The 21600-nt window shown below is 46.8% G+C and overlaps 2 protein-coding genes across 3 annotated transcripts in view; one reads left to right on the top strand and one right to left on the bottom strand.

Moving 5' to 3' along the window:
- The window catches only part of Lct (lactase), a 44257-nt gene extending 31159 nt beyond the window's left edge, over positions 1–13098 (top strand). The window contains exons 10-17 of the mRNA XM_021175421.2: positions 1669–1959; positions 2698–2896; positions 3767–3969; positions 6093–6202; positions 9045–9179; positions 10412–10635; positions 11425–11655; positions 12572–13098. Of these exons, the coding sequence (XP_021031080.1) occupies positions 1669–1959; positions 2698–2896; positions 3767–3969; positions 6093–6202; positions 9045–9179; positions 10412–10635; positions 11425–11655; positions 12572–12789 (1611 nt within the window). The 3' untranslated portion in view covers positions 12790–13098. The remainder of the gene's footprint in view (positions 1–1668; positions 1960–2697; positions 2897–3766; positions 3970–6092; positions 6203–9044; positions 9180–10411; positions 10636–11424; positions 11656–12571) is intronic.
- Positions 13099–18781: 5683 nt separating this feature from the next.
- The window catches only part of Ubxn4 (UBX domain protein 4), a 38816-nt gene continuing 35997 nt past the window's right edge, over positions 18782–21600 (bottom strand). For both annotated transcript variants that reach the window (XM_029477786.2, XM_021159713.3), the window contains exon 13: positions 18782–20719. In XM_029477786.2, coding sequence (XP_029333646.1) covers positions 20581–20719 — 139 coding nt within the window. In that variant the 3' untranslated portion in view covers positions 18782–20580. The remainder of the gene's footprint in view (positions 20720–21600) is intronic.

The following is a 21600-nucleotide window of genomic DNA, read 5'->3' as shown; positions in this document are numbered from 1 at the left end:
TATGAGATGCTGGGGCTGGTGATTCATGCAAAGTAGGCAGTCCTCTACTGGTTAAGCCACATGCTAGCCCGTCTTCCTTAGTCCTTTCTGGCACAATGGGCTCATCTTCCTTCCCTGGCTGTAAAGCAGCCGTTTCTCTGGAGAGTCCCTGCAGTTTCTCACAGCAGCAAACAGTCTGGATACTGGTGTCCTCACAGCTGTCATAGCTTGTAGGTCCTCTTAGTTATCACAACAGAGAAGCACGTGCATGTACCACCCCCACATGTCTGTATATATCTGCCCTGCAGCCCCCTCCCTATTTATTTTATTTATTTATTTATTTATTTATTTATTTATTTATTTATTTATTTATTTATTTATTATAGGACAGGGTGTTGTGTATACCAAGCTAGCTTCAGACTCGTTCTAGCCAAGGATGACCTTGAACTTCTCATCCTCCTGCCTCTACGTCCCAAGTGCTGTGCTTATTAGCATGCACCAACACTCTTGGTATATGCACTGCTAGGTAGAGAGCCCAGGCCTCTTGCCTCCTGCTTTCAGCCAAAGCCTCTTCTGACTTAGCCACCTCCCGCAGCCCTACATGTGTATATGTAAAGCCATGAGTTCATACCCAGTAAAAATCTGACTCCACAGGGTTAATGCTAAACCGTTCACTTGTCCATGTTTGTATCCCCTTTCCCCAGTGAAGATTTCTCTCCTCCCTCTCCCCTCTCCCCTCTCCCTCCCTCTTTCTCTCTCCCTCTTTCTCTCTCTCTCTCTCTCTCTCTCTCTCTCTCTCTCCCCTCTCCCCTCTCCCTCCCTCTCTCTCTCTCTCTCTCTCTCTCTCTCTCTCTCTCTCTCTCTCTCTCTCTCTCTCTCTCGGCTTCTTACATCCTTCCTTACCTATTCCGTTTGGCTCCAGCCTCCTTCACCTCCACACAGATGATTCCCCATGACTGCTCCTGTTGGCTCCACTCCACACTCCCCCAGCCAGGACTGGGTGTGCGTTATTGAACGCAGGGCTGGATGTGCATTATTGTTGAAATGTCTTAAAGTAAATTACAGAAGCGGTACCTCTGTACCCACTGACCACCATAGACAGGCATTCTCCAGGAGCTTATCGGAAGGGAGTCAGAGGGAGGAGGACGGCATAGAAACACTGTGTGTGTCTGGACTACAAAGTCTCCACAGCAGCATCCTGGCTTTCTGTTTGGCTATCCTTGGAGGTGATAGGGCATTAATTGGGAAAGTATGGTGAACTCTACAATCAGGGAGTTGGGGATGGAGCACAGGGAGCAGACTCAACAGAATGCTTGGTTCCTATTACAGAGTTTAAAGCCAGCCTAGGCCGGATGAGACTCTCCCTGTCTCTGTCTTTCTTTTACACACACACACATGCACACACACACACACACACACACAGACATACAGAGACACAGACACAGACAGACAGACAGACAGACACACACACACACACACACACACACACACACACACACGGCAAGAGAGAGAGAGTGGGGAGGGGGCACTCCTGCACTGCATGGTCACAAGGAAGGCAGCACAGTAGCAGATTGCAGTGTGGTGCAACTTTAGCATCTGGAGGCGGGGTATGCAGAGGAGGCTCCCCGAGCCAACATTCGAGAATCTGTGTTTGTTCAGATGACTTAGACCGCCTCTTGTCATCTTTAGGTTGAAGGTGCGTGGAGAGCAGATGGCAAAGGACTTAGTATCTGGGACACATTTTCCCACACTCCACTGAAGATTGGGAATGACGACAACGGGGACGTGGCATGCGACAGTTACCACAAGATTGCTGAGGATGTGGTGGCCCTTCAGAACCTGGGCGTGTCCCACTACCGCTTCTCCATCTCCTGGCCTAGAATCCTCCCCGACGGAACCACCAAGTTCATCAACGAAGCAGGCCTCGACTACTATGTTCGATTCATAGATGCGCTGCTGGCTGCTGGCATCACACCACAGGTGAGGATGTGGCCCCTGGAGGCAGTGGGTCAAGAGGAGCCCCATTCTGATACAAACAAAATGCTGAGTTCTTATTTTACTTATTTAATGTTAAATACATTAAGGTATTGCCTCTCATATGCATTTGTTTATCTGTCAGATAGGGTCTTACTTATTGACTTATGTTTGAGACAAAGTCTCATACATCCCAGCAGGCCTCCAGCTCCTTATGTAGCTGAAGATGTCCTCGAACTTCTGATCTGTCTGCCTCCACCTTGTAAGAGCTAAGCTTACAGGTGTGCACTGCCACTCTCTGTATATGCGGTGCTGGGCTGGAGCCCAGGGCTTCATACATGTTAAGCAAGTACTTTACCAAGACATATTCCCAACCCCCAAAAGATGTGGGGTGTGTGTGTGTGTGTGTGTGTGAACCAGGACAACTTCATAGCAGTGGCTTTTGTCCTTTCACCACGTGGCTTCTGGAGCTTGAACTTAGGTCATTGGGTTTGGTGGCAGCACCTTTGCCTGCTGAGCCTTTTCCCCAGCATCTAACTGGGTTTTCAACTTTGGTTTTGAGTTGTCTGTAAATTCACATGGTACTGAATTAAAGGATGGAAACCTTTCCTCCCCAGGCCTGGAGATGGTTCAAAGCCCCTTGAGCCTTTCCGAGTCATTGTCCCTTGCGCTGTACTTGTATGTCTCATGTCGCCAGCTTCCTGAGGGAACGTTTGATGGACCCCTGCTCTGACTTGCTCATAGGTGACCATGTATCACTGGGACCTGCCCCAGGCGCTGCAGGACGTCGGGGGCTGGGAGAACGAGACAGTTGTGCAGCGGTTTAAGGACTATGCCGATGTGCTCTTCCGGAGGCTGGGGGACAAAGTGAAGTTCTGGATCACACTGAATGAACCCTTTGTCATTGCGGCCCACGGCTACGGCAGCGGGGTGTCTGCTCCAGGTAAAGGCCCTCGTCCAGCTTGTCAGCTCTTTGGGTCATAATATTCTTAGCACCGTGAAGATTCGAACTCCAGGTGGCATGAGAATCATGGCCAGACAATGTGTTGGAAACCCTGCCTCCACAGGCCTGAGAAGATGGGTCTGTGGGTAAAGTGCTTGCCATGAAATTATGGGGCTCAGATTCTCTCCCAGGATCCCATGCAAACAAACAAACAAACAACCCAGACACATTTGTAATCCCAACCCTGAGAAGGCAAAATCAGGTGGCTCCTCGGGGCCCACTGGTCACTCAGTCTAGCTTAGTGTAGGCCACAGGTGACCCTGTCTCAGCGAAGTACAGTCTTCCTATGAATGACACCTGAAGCTGTCCCCTGGCTTCTACCTGTGCTCACTCATGTGTGTCTCCACATGTTCTGTTTTTAAACTTGCAATGGAATGGGGAGATATTTCCTGAATTACCGATAGACTTATCTTCCGGGCTCTCAGTTGGCACTTTGATTTGAGCACTTGTTCTCCTGGAGCGGGTCATTGTGACCATTGGGTGTGTCTGCCAGTCCTGACTTCATGGTGGTCCTCTAGAGCTCAAGGACCTCAGCTTCTGAGCATACATCATGGTAGACATCCCACTGCAGAAGGGGACACGAGCCTACAACGATCGATCAAGTACCTTCTCCCAGCAGGAGTGCTGCTGCGGCCGCCCACAAGCAATCCCATTCTCTTCCTACAAGCACTCTTTGCTGCCTGTTCTCCTGAGAAAGACACAAGGCTGACTACTCTCTGCCATTCAGTAGGGGACATTGGAATCCCAGTCTTCCTAGTGTCATATGCAGACAGGATGATGCTTTCTGCTGACATCCTTGTATGTTTCCAGGAATCTCTTTTAGACCCGGCACAGCTCCATACACTGCCGGACACAACCTAATAAAGGCTCACGCTGAGGCTTGGCATCTCTACAACAGCACATACCGTAACAGCCAGGGAGGCGTGATCTCCATCACCATTAGCAGCGACTGGGCCGAGCCCAGGGATCCTTCCAACCAGGAGGATGTGGAGGCAGCCAGGAGATACGTACAGGTCTGTGCTCTCTGTCGCTTCTCGACAGTCTTCTCTCCCAGTTGAACAGAAATAGACAGATGGAGACTAAGCATAATGGTTTTGGATCTAGACTCAGTTTTACTCTTACTTGATTTTTTTAAATAAAGATTTATTTATTTATTATATGTAATTACACTGTAGCTGTCCTCAGATACTCCAGAAGAGGGCATCAGATTTTGTTACGGATGGTTGTGAGCCACCATGTGGTTGCTGGGATTTGAACTCGGGACCTTTGGAAAAGCGGCGGCGCTCTTAACCACTGACCATCTCGCCAGCCCGATTTTTTTTTTTTAATCGGTGGACTGATGTTTTAATTTTTTTTTTTTTTAAGATTGTATTGAAGGCAAGTTTATTGGGAAACTGCTCTCAGGCAAGTTCATGGGCCCCAAGGATTGAGGCCAGGAGACTCTCCATGGAGAGGGGGAGGGGAGAAAAAGAGAAAGGGCCTGAGAGCTACATTTTTAAAAATGACTTTAAATTTTGCTGGTTCTGAAGTGCTTGCTTCTTTTTTTTTTTTTTAATTTTTTTTTTTAAGATTTATTTATTATATGTAAGTACACTGTAGCTGTCTTCAGACACTCCAGAAGAGGGCGCCAGGTCTCGTTGCGGATGGTTGTGAGCCACCATGTGGTTGCTGGGATTTGAACTCTGGACCTTTGGAGGAGCAGTTGGGTGCTCTTACCCACTGAGCCATCTCACCAGCCCCAGTGCTTGCTTTTTAAAGGAAATCTTTTCGCTGTCTCCAGCTTACTTTGTGAAAGGTGAAATACGTATCTTTCATCCCCCTGATTTTCTTTTTTAAGAACCTACCGTGTTACCAGGTATTCTGCATTTGAACTTTTCTGAACGTCGCCTTTTTCATCCGTGTCGGAATCTTTCCTATTCGCCCACAAGTGTGCTGTGGCAAAAGCCATGGATGATAAGAGACTGGGAGAGTTTTAAAGATTTATTTTACTTTTTGGTGTGTGCATATGTATCTGTGTGTGGGCACATGCGTGCGAGGGCAGAAGCCTGTGGCATCCAGAAAAGGGCACCAGACATCCAGGGAACGGTTGTGAGCCACCCAGCCAGGCTGCTGAGAGCCAAACTCAGGTCCTCTGCAGAGCAGGACGCGCTCTTCTCCACCCAGGAGCTGAGTTTTAAGTCTTAAAGAATTGTTTGTGGTTGGTAGGATTGCTCAGCAGGCAGAGGTCCTTGTCAATGCGAACCTGGGGGGCTTGAGTTCTATCCTGGGAACCCACAGGAAAGAGGAAGAGAAGACACTCCACGAGGGCTATCTTCTGATTCCCATATGTGCAACTATGGCATTCACCGTCACTCTGTTATGCACACACACACACACACACACACACACACACACACACACACTGAGGCATGCACACACCACTACTACTGATAGTTGAACGTGTTAGTACAGGGATGGGGTGTAACTCACTTGGCTGAGTGCTTGCTTAGCATGCATGAAGCCTGAGGTTCTGTCCTTAGCACTACATAAACTGATGGTGCTGATGTGTGCCTGTAATCCAGCACCATGAAGACTGACATGGGGGGTTGTGAGTCTGAAGGCCATCCCTGGCTATATAGTGAGTTTGAAGCTAGCCTGTGCTACACTGAGACCTGACTACAGTAGGTAATAGAGCCCGGCTGAACCCATCACTTCCGGGGCCAGAATCCCTTGATTTCTTAGAAACTCTTTAGTGTCCCTGATTTTCTTTCTTTCTTTTTTTTTGGTTTTTCGAGACAGGGTTTCTCTGTGTAGCCCTGGCTGTCCTGGAACTTACTTTGTAGACCAGGCTGGCCTCGAACTCAGAAATCCACCTGCCTCTGCCTCCCGAGTGCTGGGATTAAAGGCATGCGCCACCATGCCTGGCCTCCCTGATTTTCTAATTCATAAAACAAATGCGCATACACTCTCCCTGGAAGTTAATTCTATAGTAAATAGACACCCACAGGGAATAGCATGTTCAATGAAGGATGCCTGACGGGAGAGAATGGCCCTCATGGTCCAGCCTCTCCTAGGGCTGCCAGAGCATGTGAAAGGTGAGAGACATTTCTCCCACATCAGCTTCAACAAAGATTTACCACGCCCTCTCTTTCCACAGTTTATGGGGGGCTGGTTTGCACACCCCATCTTCAAAAATGGAGATTACCCTGAGGTGATGAAGACACGGATTCGTGACAGAAGCCTGGCGGCAGGCCTCAACAAGTCCAGGTAAGTGCTGGGTCCACAGCAATGAGTGTGCGGTCTGGGTGGCAGTGCCAGGCAGGGCGCCATGCCTACAGCTCTGTCTGTGCTAAGAAGATTGCATGCAGCAGACAGCATGTGAGACACAGCTCAGTCCTGTTATGTCTTGGAGTCATCCGTCACCTCTGACTCCTACCATCTTCCCACCTCCTGTTCTGTGCAGAGATCCTTGAGGGCAGGGAGGGGCTGGATGGAGGCATTTAGGACTTAGGGCTCCAAGGACTCTGGTCTGTGCACTTTGTCCAGTTGGGTCTCTGTGTTAATTCCCATCTACTACAGGAAGATGCATTTCTGATGAGAGTTGAGTCCTGATCTGTGGGTAGGTGTTGTTGTTGTTGTTGTTTTTGTTGTTTGTTGTTTGAGAGAAAACACAAAGTTAGCTAGAATTGAGTAGAGAGGTGGGAGGATCTGAGTAGAGTTGGAGAAGGTGAACATAATCAAAGCATTTAGTATGAAAACATTTTTTTAATTAATTTATTTTTTTGAGAAGTCCATTCAACTTTTATTCAACTCCAGAGACCCCCATGCCAATACATTATTTTTTTTCAATTTTTTATTAGATATTTTCTTCATTTACATTTCAAATGCTATCCTGAAAGTCCCCTATACCCTCCCCCTGCCCTGCTCCCCTACCCACCCACTCCCGCTTCTTGGCCCTGGTGTTCCCCTGTACTGAGGCATATAAAGTTTGCAAGACCTAGGGGCCTCTCTTCCCAATGATGGCTGACTAGGCCATCTTCTGATACATATGCAGCTAGAGACACGATCTCTGGGGGTACTGGTTAGTTCATATTGTTGTTCCACCTATAGGATTGCAGGTCCCTTTAGCTCCTTAGGTGCTTTCTCTAGCTTCTCCATTGGGGGCCCTGTGTTCCATCCAATAGATGACTATGAGCATCCACTTCTGTATTTGCCCTAAAATTTATTTTTTATTATGAAAACAAATTTTCATTAAAAACCCATCATCTGGGCTGGGAAGATGGCTCAGCGGTTAAGAGCACTGACTTCTCTTCCAAAGGTCCTGAGTTCAAATCCCAGCAACCACATGGTGGCTCACAACTATCTGTAATGAGATCTGATGGTCTCTCTGGTGTGTCTGAAGATAGCTACAGTGTACTTAGACATAATAAATAAATGAATCTTTAAAAAAGAACAAAGCATCATCTCAGAGCCTGACAAGGGACAAACGACTGCTATTACTGTTCTTGTTCTCCAGAACAGCATGGACTCTGTCCCAAGAGTGCCCACTTCTAAGTAACCCCATTGCCACACTCTAAGGACAAATTCCCCAGTTTGTCCAACTCTAGTTTGTCACCCTGTGCAAAAGCAATTGTCTGGGGACTGTAGGGCACATGCTTGTTGTCATGTCACTGAGCCAGCAGATGGCAGTGCTTCATACCGCATCCGCCCTTCTTCCCGGCTCTCCACACTTCCTGTCAGGAGCAGCTGCCTGTCATGGATCCCATAACTGCCAAAGATGAGGAATAAAGGCCAGGGCAGCAGTGCTTAACCACAGGAGTGATGCTCAGACCAGGGCTGCCTGCCTCCAGGGCCAGCCGCCTAGGTTTGAGAATCATCCAGTTGCCACTGGGAGTGTAGCATGTGCAAAATCACAAAAAGATGCTGGCTTTGTGGGAACAGATTCACCAGCTCTCCACTAGTCATGTGGCCCGTGGAGGAGGAAAGGAACTCAGCAAGTATGTATTTCTAACAGCCTTGGAGTCTTTCCCCCAAATCTGCCATCTCTCCCACCATGGGATATTTACAATTCTAGTTCTTACTATGTTGTACACACCTGGCCCGTATAGGGCAGGTCCTGATGGGTAAGGCTTGGCCAGGGTCTGATGTGCCAGTCTGCAAGTTGGCATCATGGCTCCTCCACACAGCTGTGCCGAGCTGCTACAGTACATCTGGGTCAGAACCGAGTAGGGTCCCTAGGCAGAGTCCGGCCCCTCCGGTAGCTGACAGAGCAGCCGGGGTGATGAGATACCATGGAATCCCACTTCTCCGTTTCTTCAGGAGAAAGACAACCCCAAAGAAACCTGGGAGGCCGGCCGTGTAGACCCTGGGGACTTTACAGCTAAGGCAGGATATTGGTGGAGCTAGGCCTTCACAGCAACAAGGACTTGGGGAACAGAAGTCACTGTGTCTCAGGGTTAGGGTACAGACAGAGTACATGCAGCACAGAGCTGAGACTGAACCTGCTGCCGTGTAGGCCCTGAGCTGTGTGTGTCTGGAAGCTAGGCAGGGCCTTGGCCTTGAGGGCACCAGCTGAGGGGTATTATGGGCTCCAGAGAGAAGCAAGGGTGAGGAACACAAGCCCAGTGGAAGAGTGAGTGTAGAAAAGTGCACACATCCAACACTGAGTTCTCAGAGCAATCCTATAAGTGAGGCTAGACATCAGAAGGCACCTGAATACAGCAAGCCCAGGGGAAGTGCAGGGACTCACCAAGGGCGAGCTGGGAGGACTGTTAGGAGCATACAGGAATCGTCTAAGGTGGCTACCCGAGATGTGCTTGTGCTTTTCAAATCTATCACGAATGGTAAAACTCCGAATGTCTGAAGGAAGTGGGGCAGGGGCGGGGGCGGGGGCAGCCTGCCAAGAGCTTACACAGGACAGTGAGGCGATGGGCAGGGTGGCTCTCTGGGGAGAAGGGAAGCAGCACACAGAAGGGCTTCTCTCTCTACAGCTGTGCCTTACTCACAGCCAAGGGCCTGGAGTTCTGAGTGCTCCCTACCCTGTCCAGATACGCTCCTCAAAGTGGGATTCTTCCTGAAGGCTCATCCCCTAATGGCTCCCTCTTTCCAGGCTCCCTGAATTTACAGAGAGCGAGAAGAAGAAGATCCAGGGCACCTTTGACTTTTTTGGGTTCAACCACTACACCACTGTCCTAGCCTACAACCTCAACTATGCCGCTGCTGTTTCGTCTTTTGATGCCGACAGGTAAAGTGGTCAACAGGGCACGTGAGGCAGAAAGCATTCCATGCCTGGCTTGTGCTTGGGTCTGTGTGGCCTCAGAACATATCTCATGGTGTGGACACCAGGGTGTGCTCGTCTGCAGCAAGTGATAGCCACACAGCACTGCCATTTCCCTCTCACAGGCCTCGACTTCGTTCTTCAATACAAAGCCAAACTATCATTTATGGACTGTATAAATAACACACGACCACCTAGGAAACAGCGAGAACAAGAATGAGACCCAACCGTAGTGGTGCACATCTTTAATTCCAGCACTCGGGAGGCAGAGGCAGGGGGATCTCTGTGAGTTTGAGGATAGCCTGGTCTACAGAGTGAGTTCCAGGACAGTAAGGGCTACACAGAGAAACCCTGTCTCAAATACCAAGAAAAGAGAGAGAGAGAGAGAGAGAGAGAGAGAGGTTACTGTTATTATTTATAATTGTTATCCTCTTAGTTGTGATTTATTTATAACAGCAAAACTTCCTGTGCCTTTTGTGTGTGTACACGCTCACACATATGCAGGGCTCTCTCTGTCTGCCTCCCCAGCACTGGGAGTATAAACAGGTGCTGCCACACCCTTCCCCCTCTTTCCTTTTAATATGGACTCATGCGTACAAGACAGGCACTTTACAGAGGTACCTCTCCAGCTCTTCTCTTCCGTCTTTTTTCACACCAAGCATTTTCCTGCTTCTTTCTTCACACACAAGCCTTGCTTTCCCCACCTCTACTTGGAACCCTAGTCAGACCCTCTACTTGCTCCCGTGTAGTCTTGAAGTTCTGAGCCTGTTTCCCCAGAAACCTCCCCCAGGGCCTATGAGATAGAACATTCAGTTCAGCCACGCGGAATCAAGTGCTGCAAAGAATCTGGGGATGGAGAAGGCTTCATCTGTGCAAACACAGGGCTCGTCAGATACGGCAGGCATCCCACTGCCACGAGCCGTTCCCCTTTCTTTTTCATCCTTGTAGAAGGGTCAGGGATGTGGACATTTGAGATGGGCCTCACTTGTCTGCTCCTTGCCACTACACAGATGAGCACCTCCAAAATGACCGGTGACTTGAGGACCCATTCTCTGAAGGTAGCGCTTGTATGTCAGCAGAAGACAGGACATGCAGAGCTGCTATGCTACTGTGAAGTGTGTTCTGGGGGAAGGGTGGCTTCCATAAGCAAGACCTGGAGCTTATAAACAAGAGCTGATTTTTACCTTGTAAACTTGCAGGGGAGTTGCTTCCATTACAGACCGCTCCTGGCCAGACTCTGGCTCCTTCTGGCTGAAGATGACCCCTTTTGGCTTCCGGAGGATCTTGAACTGGTTGAAGGAGGAGTACAACAACCCTCTAATTTATGTCACAGAGAATGGAGTGTCCCGACGAGGAGACCCAGAACTCAATGACACCGACAGGATCTACTACCTCCGCAGCTACATTAATGAAGCCCTCAAAGGTAAGAGCTTTTGCATCCACTGCGTGAGCATCTCAGAGTCCCTAGGAGGATGCTCTGGCATGCCAAGGCCTTTGGCTCTTGAGTTTAAGCATTTGTTTGAAGCTAGAATCTAAGGTCTTTTCCCTTCCTAGATTTACGTTTAAGTAAAACCAGTTGCCTGCACTGGCAAGACCTCAGGTTTTCTTGCTTCTTGGCATCTCTGCACATTACTGTCCTGCAGCAGACCAAGAGTGGTCTGGGCTTTTGGTTTCTAAGGTGGTAGGACTGGGGAGATAGCTCAGTTAGTAAAGTGCTCAGTGTACAGCCATAAGACCTAAATTAGAATCTAAAACACCCGAGGATCATCTCTGGCTTCTACATACACCCACACATAGCACTCACATGAACACAGACTATGTGTGTGTTATCTATGTAGGCCCTGGGCTCTACCACAGCCAAGGAAATGGCCAGAGGTCCTATTACAGCTCGGATCTTTTGCTTCTACAGTTCCTGCCTCTCCATGGGAGAGTATTTCAGGGTCCTGACTCAGATCACTCTCCTGAGCTACAGGGAAGGCAGTGGGTGGGGTTAGCTCAGGCTATCGAAGTTCCACTCAGAACTGAGCCTTCTAGAAAGATCCTGATGGCCCTGCACATCCATGATAGAGGACCTGCACAGGATGGGCTCTCAGAGTTGAACTCACACTCTACTATTAGGACAGTGGGGACAGCCACGAGCCTGGCTTCAGGAGGCCTGGCACACAGGTGTCTTGATATGAAGAAGACTCACACCAGGCCTGTGTTTGAGCAGCTGTACGAGATAAGGTGGACCTTCGAGGGTACACGGTCTGGAGCATCATGGACAACTTTGAATGGGCCACAGGCTTCGCAGAGAGGTTCGGTGTGCACTTTGTGAACCGCTCTGACCCTTCTTTGCCAAGGATCCCCAAGGCGTCAGCCAAGGTCTACGCCTCCATAGTCCGCTGCAATGGCTTTCCTGACCCTGCACAAGGACCTCATCCTTGTCTCCAGCAACCAGAAGGTGAGGTGGCTCTGGGAGGAACCAATTGATGGGGAAAGGGCAAGAGGAGGCTGTTCTTCCCACCAACTCACCTTCCAGCTCAGATGTTTGCCCACAGCTTGACCCCTTCACCTGTCAGCAGGTACTCCAGGCGCTTCGGGCTGGTGTTGCCTGTAGAGGCCAGGGCCCTGCTGTAGGAATGAGCAGCTTCAGATTCTCCTGCCCACCCCTAACTCACAGTGGCCTCTTCCTTGAGGACAGATGCTTGCAGGCAGTCACTAGGTCAAGTCAGAGGACTACAGAAGCACTGGGGCTGGTACTCGCTGGGTGATTATAGAATATAAATGACTATGAAAATACAAGACCATTATCCAATTCGGGATGACCTTTAGTTGCCCAAAGTGATGCTTAAAACAAGGCTAGGGATGTGGCTCAGTTGGTGGAGAGCTCACCTAGTATGCACGAGATGATGGGTGCTCAATACTTAGCACCATACAAAAGGTATCGTAACACTTAATAGGCAGAAGCAGTAGAGTTTGAAGTTCCAAGTCATCCACGGCCACCTGCCTAGCCAGAGGCCCGTCTCAAGAGAGAAGCGAGTATATGGTTTGCTGGGGCACAGTGCGATGGCTCAGAGGTAAAAGCACTATGGTATGAGTTCAATACCAGGAACCCAAAATAGTATTCCTGAAAGCTGTCTTCCAACCTACATGAGCATCATGGTATGCACGTACACATTATAGAAACAAATTAAAAAAACAAACAACACAGCAGTGCAGGGGACCCATGCCGACACCACAGCCACGAGCTTGCTTGTCCTGTGTATGTTTGGGGTGTACACTATGCAGTCTCTGGACCGCAGGAGCCAGCAGGACTTTTTCAGAGCAGGCTGGTGGCTAACAGTGCTAGAGCCTGAGCCTCTACTGTCTTTTCCTAGATGCTGGGCCCACTGCCAGCCCTGTGAAGTCAGAGGTGCCCTTCCTGGGGCTGATGCTGGGCACGGCAGAAGCACAGACGGCGCTGTATGTCCTCTTCGCTCTTGTGCTGCTTGGAGTTTGCAGCGTGGCATTTCTGTTATACAAATACTGCAAGCGCTCCAAGCAAGGGACAACACAGCCAGGCCACCACGGTATGAGTCGAATTTCTTCCTTCTGACAAGTCACCACCTCCTCAAGTTGCAGAGTAGCCTGGCTAGCCACCATGCTAGCAACAGACTCCTGCCTGCAGTGAGCTGCACTGCTGGAGGTAATTTCCATCTTGAAGCGTCTCAAGTTTCCAATTGAAATGAAAACATCTTTGGCGCTGGGAATTTTTCTGTGGACTCTGAGAAGCCTGCAAGACACCCCCATGGAAATGCAGAGGCTGAACTGCCTCGTGGTTCTCTGTCCTCATTTCAGGGTTTGATGGTAGACTCAAGAGCACAGACTTCCTTTAGTAAGAACCAGTCTTGCCCCCTCTTGCAGTTCTTTCCATAAACCTATGTAGAATAAAATGGAAAATAGAGACCTGTGTCATGTCCTGCTGTGGCCCCTCTTGACAAGTAAGTTCAATGGGATTGCACGATGCTACACGAAGCATTTCTGAACACAGACCACGGCTGCTTGCTTACATTCCTTGGGGCCTTTGTTCTATGTCCCTTGCCAACTTTTATGGCACTCCCGGCTCTCCTGAAATCAGACAACTGACACCAGGCCTGAGCCGTGGCTTGAAGGCCCAAGAGACTTGAGCCTGGCCTGTGGAGCTCGTTCCCTCCCTCTTCTGTCTGTCTGTCTGTGGTGGTGCTCGTGTACAGTGGATCCCTGACCATCCTGTGCTCCCTCCCTCCCTTCCCTTTGTCAATGCTTTCTTCAGCCTGTGAAGCCTTTCTGAAAACACCACCTAGTCTAAGCTCAGGTACCACAATCCTCCTGACCACTCCCCCACTTCCACTTTACAGCCTGGCTACATTTTCCTGGAATTTTATTTCTTTCTGCTGTATTTGGGGCCAATGACCTTGCCTGTCTTTGGCCAGAACATTTTGGAAACAAAAATGGATGCTCCTTTGTTTATCCATTTACAAAACACACCACCACACCAATGGGAGAAGACAAAGTATGGCCTTTAGCAACTGTCTTGTATACACAAAGAAACAATCACAGTGGAAAACATTTGAAATCTCCTTTGTTCCGGACCATTCTCAGATAGCTAGGAAATTGCTGTTATTATTATTTAGTGAATTAATTGTTGTTTAAGATTTCTCTGTATAACATATCTAGCTATCCTAGAACTCTGAGATCTCTCTGCCTCTGAGTGCTGGGATTAAAGGCCTGCACCAACACAGCCCAGCCAGGATATTATTTTTAAAATAAAAAGCAAGCCAGTTATGGTGATACACACACACATCTTCAATCCTACTACTTAGGAGGCAGAGGCAGGAGGATCTCTGTGAGTTTGCAACCTCCAGGACAGCCAGGGCTACATATAGAAACTCCGTGTCAACTAAATAACCAACTAAATAAAAATGAAAAGCAAGTCTAGCCATGTGAAGTGGAAGTTTCTGGATATGTCATGTGATACTGTCTCACATGGTGTTTTGCTGGGTCAAGACCCTTGGGAGGACACATGATGTTTGGATGGTGTGCTTGCATAGCTAGCCTTGCAGTGGTCTTTGTCTTCACTGATCTTTGCTTCCTTGAGAGAGCATGGCAGAGAATTTATGGCATCCTGGCTGGTTCTGGTTGCTCTGCTGCCTTGTGCTGATTTGGCAGAGGCCTGGCGGTTTCTGCTGGAGCGTGCCACTGATGCAGATCATGCTTGGTATCCTGACACTACTGAAATGGACTGCTGGTGTCCTGACAAACAGAGATTGGAACTGCCAAAGGAACCACTAAACAGGTCCACACTCCCTTGTCCTTTTTACCATCTTTTCTCCTCTACCTTTGATGTGGGCTAGAAGCAGGGGTTGGGGGCTGGGGGTGGGGTAGCGATTGAAGGGATTTTGAACCCTTATTAAAAGTAGGTTTTGGGGCCGGAGAGATGACTAGGTGGTTAAGAACACTTGACTGCTCTTCCAGAGGTGCTGGGTTCAATTCCCAGTAACCACATAGTGGCTCATCTATAATGGGATCTGATACCCTCTTCTGGCACAAAAGTGTACATGTAGACAGGGCACTCATGTACATAAAATAAAAATAGGTTTTAAGGACTGGAGAGATGGCTCGGCCATTTACGAGCACTGACCCAGAGGTCCTGAGTTCAATTCCTAGCAACCGCATGGTGGCTCACAACCATCTGTAATCAGATCTAGTACTTTCTTCTGGGGTGTCTGAAGATAGCTACAGTGTACTCACATATAAAATAAATCTTTTTAAAAAGAAAAAGGAGGTTTTTAAAAAAATCTAAGCCTATAGCCATGATAGTATGTGCCTGTCTTTAATCCTAGTACTCGGGAGGTAGTGGTAGAGGCTTTCCAGTTTGAGGCCAGCTTGGATCACACATCATGAGACCCTGCTAGGGGATGGGGCAGGGGGCAGTAGAGGCCATAACCCCTAGTTTTTGGCTAATTTTAAAAGATTATTGTGTGGCTAGAGAGATGGCTCAGCGATTAAGAGCACCCGCTACTCTTCTAGATAGAGTACCTGAGTGTTCAGTCCCAGTCTCCACAGGGCTGCTCATAACTGTTGCTAACTCCAGTTTCAGGGGATCCAGTGCCCTCTTCTGGCTTCCCTGGAAACCAGGTACTCATGTGACACAGAGTCATACACGTTGGAAAAATACCCATTCATATAAAATAAAAATTTAAAAACAAGTAAGAGTGATTCTGTCTGAAAGTTTGTTTTTCATAAGCATTTCTAACCTAAAGTATATCCATAGAAAGGTCTCTTCAGGAAGCTGTAGACATGGCTCAGTAGTTAAGACAACTGCTCTCCAAGAAGACTTGGGGTTGATTCTTAGCATCCATACAGCAGCTAAGAACTGCCTATAACTATAGTTCTGGGGACTCCAATGCCCTCTGTGGCTTCTGTGGGCACTGCATGCATGTGATACACAGACATACATATAGGTAAAACACCTATACATGAATACTATCTTTAAAAAAACTTTATCCAAAAGTTTATCTAAAAACTTTATCCAAAGGTTCTATGACTAGCTTGGCAGTCAGGAGCCTTTGGTGAACACACATTCTTTTTCTGTTGATAGGAAAAGGCTGCCCAGTGGTTTGGGTTTTGAATCTTTTGAAAAGGGCATAATAATTATTTACCCAGGACTGACAGTGGACCTCCATGTAACTCAAGTTAGCCTTGAACTTAGGGTTATCCTACTGTCTCTGCTTGAGAACTTAGGGACTATATACATGTACTACTATGGTCAAATGTGGGTGCTTCTAAATCTGAAATGCGGAGGACATTTCTTGGGCAGAAAGATTCATGACCAAGTGTTATTAATTGGAGCTAGAGAGATGGCTCAGCAGTTAAGAACATTTTTTTTTTTTTTTTTTTTGGTTTTTCAAGACAGGGTTTCTCTGTATAGCTCTGGCTGTCCTGGAACTCACTTTGTAGACCAGGCTGGCCTCGAACTCAGAAATCCGCCTGCCTCTGCCTCCCGAGTGCTGGGATTAAAGGCGTGCGCCACCACGCCCGGCTAGTTAAGAACATTTGCTAGTCTCACAGAGGTCCCAGGTCCCTAGCATCAATAATTAATGGCCTGTAACTATCCCTAACTCCAGTTCCAAGGGATATGGCACCCTCCACTGGCCTCTGCAAGCATCAGGTAGCAAATAGTATGTTTACATACATTCAAGCAAAATATCAATACACGTGAAGTAAGAACATTTTGTTCTTACTGGCTGTCCTGGAACTCACTTTGTAGACCAGGCTGGCCTAGAACTCAGAAATCTGCCTGCCTCTGCCTCCCAAATGCTGGGATAAAAGGCGTGCGCCACCATTCCCAGCAAGAACATTTTTTTAAGAAGTAAACTATATTAGAATTTAATATAGGTCTAGAATTCTAGGACATGTGAGGCTACTCAGAAAATCCCCATTTCCATTGCCCCCTCCCCCAAACAAGAATGTTAGGATATAAAAAGTTAGGTTTTGAAATGGGAAAGACGTCTGTGACTCTTTCCCTAGAAATCTAGTGACTCAAAACCTGGAGGCCAAAAAGAAACACAATTAATAACCCTGACCATGTTAAAAACAAAATAAAAGGGCTCTGAGCCTGCTCCGGGACTCGTATAGAGCAAGAACTGATTTCCACAAATTGTCCTCTGACCTCCGTGCTCATGCCTGTTCCTCTCCCTCCTTCCCTCCTCCCTTTCTCCCTAACTATAATGAAAAACAATTTCTAGGAGGCTGGGAAAATGGCCTAGTACTTAAGAGTGCTTTGCCGCTCTTACAGGATCTGAGTTTAGTTCAGTTACCAGCCTGTAATCTCAGCTCCGGGGTTCTTTCTAACACTCTTCTTGTTTCTATGTGCACCCCACATATACATATTGAAAGAAATCTTTAAAAGTAAAAAGGAAAGATTAAAGGACAAAATGGTCACTGCATGCTAGTAAAGAGTTGATTTTCTTATGAGCACAGAGTTTGTACAAACCAGTAGAAAAAATACAAAAGTAAAACTGGCCCAGCGCTTGGGAGGCAGAGGCAGGTGGGTCTCTGAGTTCGAGGTCAGCCTGGTCTACAGAGTGAGTTTCAGGATAGCCAGGGCTACACAGAGAAACCCTGTCTCGAAAAACCAAAAAAGGGCCGGAGAGATGGCTCATCGGTTAAGAGCACTGACTGTTCTTGTAAAGATCCTGAGTTCAAATCCCAGCAACCACATGGTGGCTCACAACCATCTGACGCCCTCTACTGCTGTGTCTGAAGACAGCTACAGTGTACTCACATATAAATAATAAATAAATCTTTAAAAAAAAAAGTAAAACTGGAAGACAGTTTCAAAGTCAGTTGGCATGACCAGGAGTATTGACAACTGTCTTAGTTGTACTGCAAGCCTTTAACCCAGCACTCAGGAGACAGAGACAGGCACCCTGTGCGTTCAAAGCCAGCCTGGATGATACAATGAGTCTGTAGTGATAATAAAACAGAACAAAACAACAACAACCAAACCAAACCAAACCAAACCAAAAAACCCAAAACCAAATGAATCCAAAGTTCACGTTCATTCAAGATGAACAGTGCATAGACAGTCCTCAGCACCACATCTACAATGTGGACAGAGATGAAGGACAGCAGATGGCAGACAGCAGAGTGGTGGGGTCCAGTCTCACCTGATGGAGGAGCATCTCAATTCATGCAACTTTTAAAAGAGCGAATTTGGCCATCTTTCCTAATCCAAACCTCCAATATCCTTTAGGGTTAACGCCCCATGTCCCATGGGTCCACTTTCAGTCAGAATACCTCTCCCCTCCAGGATGCTCACTGTGTAGTCTGAGTCAGCCTGGAACTATGTAGACCAGGCTGGCCTCAAACAGAGATCCTATTGCCTCTGACTCCTGAATGCTTGGATCAAAAATCTGTGCCACCACACCTGGGCTAACCACGTAATTTTGATTAATCACAGAATATAACCAACCAGTTGTGTGCTTATGTCCTTCGAACTGATACAGACAGGAAGAATGAGAGCTAGCTGTGTATAGGCAGGTCAAGGTCTTTGAGGCTGTAAGGAAAGAGCAAAATGCAGGGTAGTACATACAATATGATCCCATTTATTTAAAAATAAAGATTACATATTTGATTATATGCATAAAATTTTTCTAAAAATGACATTAGAAATTATGACTAGAGGTTACCTCTGGGTAGTGGCAGTAGGGTAGACGCTGGGACAGAGACACCCTTTTCTTACATTCTGAGGTTTTTTTCAACCATGTGTACTTTTTTTTTTTCTTTTGGTTTTTTGGAGACAGGGTTTCTCTGTGTAGCCCTGGCTGTCCTGGAACTCACTTTGTAGACCAGGCTGGCCTCAAACTCAGAAATGCGCACGCCTTTGATCCCACCAGACCTGGCTACCACGCCCAGCTCCATGTGTACTTTTTAAAGAGATAACATTGAAGAGTGATCCTGTTACTCACACATGAACTATGGACATTTTAAGACTTGTATTTGATTTTCTTCAAGACAAATTGACTTGAGGTACTTAATGTTTCTCCAGGATTCATACCATTAACAAGTTTTTTTTTTTTTAAACTCATATATTGCCTCGTTATTGCAGAGACAGATCTCACTCTGCCTAGGCTGGACTTGAGCCTGGACCTGAGGATAACCTTGAGCTTTGAGACCCCTGCCCCATCTCCCAAGTACTGTTCAGGAACAAGATGCCACGCCCAGCTTGCTGTGTTTTCAGATGACTGGATATTAGATGAGATGGTTCCTACAAAGTTTTAAAAACTTGCATTTTTGTTGTTGACCTTGTAGTCCTGTCTGGCCTGAACTTGCTATGTAGACCAGCCTGGCCCTTAAACTCCTGCACCTGATTCCCAAGCGCTGGGATTTTACGTGTGAGCCACCATGCCTGGCAAACAACTTCTTTAAAAAGTTTTAACAAATGTGATCAATGCAGAAGAAGACTGCAAGAGAACTCCAAGGACATACATCATTAATGTGTTCTTCTCTTTACATATATATTAGCCCGTTACCCTCTACACACACAATTTACAAAGCTCAATTCATCCTGTGCCTACAGCTATGCTTCCTGCCTTCTTTCCACCAACATCGCAGACATTCAATAAACATGGCAAGTGCTGGATTAGCATGTTCCATTTCTCAACAGTAATTACGTCTACAGAAGGCATTTTGTTGTTTTCAGTTTTAAGTTAACTAATATTAGGACTATTCATAGCTAAACTTCTGGAATGAGGATCATTACTTACAAAAAGCTATTGTGTGAAAATATGACATATTTAAAGTTCCTAGGCTTGTTTTCAGGAAGGTTCTGTTGCCCCAGCACTTTAGCTGCCCCCTGCTTCCCACCAGCACCACAGCTCACACGCGACACGCGTGTGCGTGTTACTCCACAGGGAGAGGAGTTCTTCCTCCTGTTCTCTGACACAGGGTCAGGTTGACTTTCCATTCTAAAAACAGAAGAACAGCAAAACATAACCCACGTTTCAGACGCCCCAACTTTCAGGAATAATGGGGATGAAGTGCCTTCTCTCTACCCTAGTGTTACAGTGCTGGGCTTTGGCCTGGCAAGTGTGACTGCTGCATGTGAGATTTCAGTAGGAATATTAGTGAACAATCTAAGCCGCAGACTGGCCATTCTCATCTGCCTGGCATCGATGAGAACAGGTTACAAAACAGATGCATCAGTAACCTAGGACACAGAGTTTCTACATTTTATTTTTCTAAATAAAGGTACTCAGTTATTTTGCTGACATCTTCAGGGCCGCACTGGGAGGAAAAAGTCAGACAAAAGTGACCTGGATACAGCCCTGTACAACAAAGATGCTCACAGCAAAAATAAGATCATTCTGGTTTTTTGAAAACCTTTTTTATTTGATATTTAAGTAAGATCAAAAACTACAAGATTTTTTTGTTGTTGTTTTTGAGGCTGATGAGTGCAAAGAGAAACGCTAAACATCAGTTATCACCTGATTAGCGCGCTGAGGTGCTCAGGGCTCAGACTACTCAGTGACATACCAGTTACTGTGTGTGGCTTGAGAATCTTGCAGCAAAAAGTATCCTAAATGAAACACTGGGCTAGGGGCTGTGGAGTCTGAGTAGGAGCGGTGGTGGCAGGGTGGCCTTGGGATTCTTCTAGACTTAACAGCTGGTTACCCTACACAAGGACCTAGCATCCAGCTATTTCATGTTTGACTTTTTCAGGTTAAACAACTTAACTCAAAACCTCTTAGCAGAAATAAAGACTATACACGGTCTGAAAACATAAAGCTGACCCACTTCTCCAGCAGCAGTCTCGCTGAGTGGAGTCCTAAGGAAACAGTGAGAATCTGCACTGCTCGCTACCCTACATCTGCTGCGTGGAGTTTCCATTCCAAGTGTTGTTCTCGTCTTCACCGTCATCTTGAGTCCTCAGTCTGTATATTTTCCCTTCTTTTTTAAAGTCTTCCCCTCGTTTTTCCAGCACTCTTTTTCGGACTGGTTCCCTGAAATGAAAAAGAGAAGAAGGTGACATAAAATACAAACCACGCAAAACTGTTTCTCACATTTCTTCTGATATAGGATAGGCAACTATATTTTATTTTTACCTCAATAATGAAGTCTATAGAAGATATCTGTACCTCTGCTGCAATAATCAATTTTATTAGTCTTTACTAATTTAATCTCCTCAGTTATGTAAGTCAAACTAGTCAAATCATATTGTCCATTTTCCAGATGACTTATTAAACCCTACAAGAACATGATCATTTGCTAACTAACTTCCTTTAAAAAAAAACCAACCTCATACAAGCTCAGACACATACTAGATATAATTTACAGAGTACCCTAGAAGCTAAACAAAGCTCCAGTTGTACCTTAACTGATAGAAATGGCCAGTCAGTCATTTGCAATCCTTTTTAAACCTTTACCAGTGACTTATAACAAAGAATAAATAGGACTTCCTTATTTGAAAGCAGGAAAGAGTCTAAGTTTAGAGAAACCTATGAACAACAGAAAATGGAACAACAGTAGACTAGAATCACAGGCACATTCACCATTCCCTCTGCCACAAATTCAAGTCCTTTCCCCCTTTTAAGAAAAGGTTTTTTTTTTTTTTTTCTCGAGACAGGGTTTCTCTGTATAGCCCTGGCTGTCCTGGAACTCACTTTGTAGACCAGGCTGGCCTTGAACTCAAAAATCCACCTGCCTCTGCCTCCCAAGTGCTGGGATTAAAGGCGTGCGCCACCACGCCCGGCTCTTAAGAAAAGTTTTAATGATTCACATGGCACCCTATTCCATACTATAGTAATTATAGAATTAAATATTTCTAACTACTCTTTAGCAAGACTAAGGAATTGATCTTGGTGCCTAACAGTTAAGATAGAGA

This window comes from Mus caroli, unplaced genomic scaffold (assembly GCF_978045245.1).
Source record: "Mus caroli unplaced genomic scaffold, Mus_caroli_1 scaffold_1, whole genome shotgun sequence".
NCBI lineage: Eukaryota > Metazoa > Chordata > Mammalia > Rodentia > Muridae > Mus > Mus caroli.
Note: the sequence above shows the minus strand (reverse complement) of the source record. Positions and strands in the feature narration are given on the sequence as shown.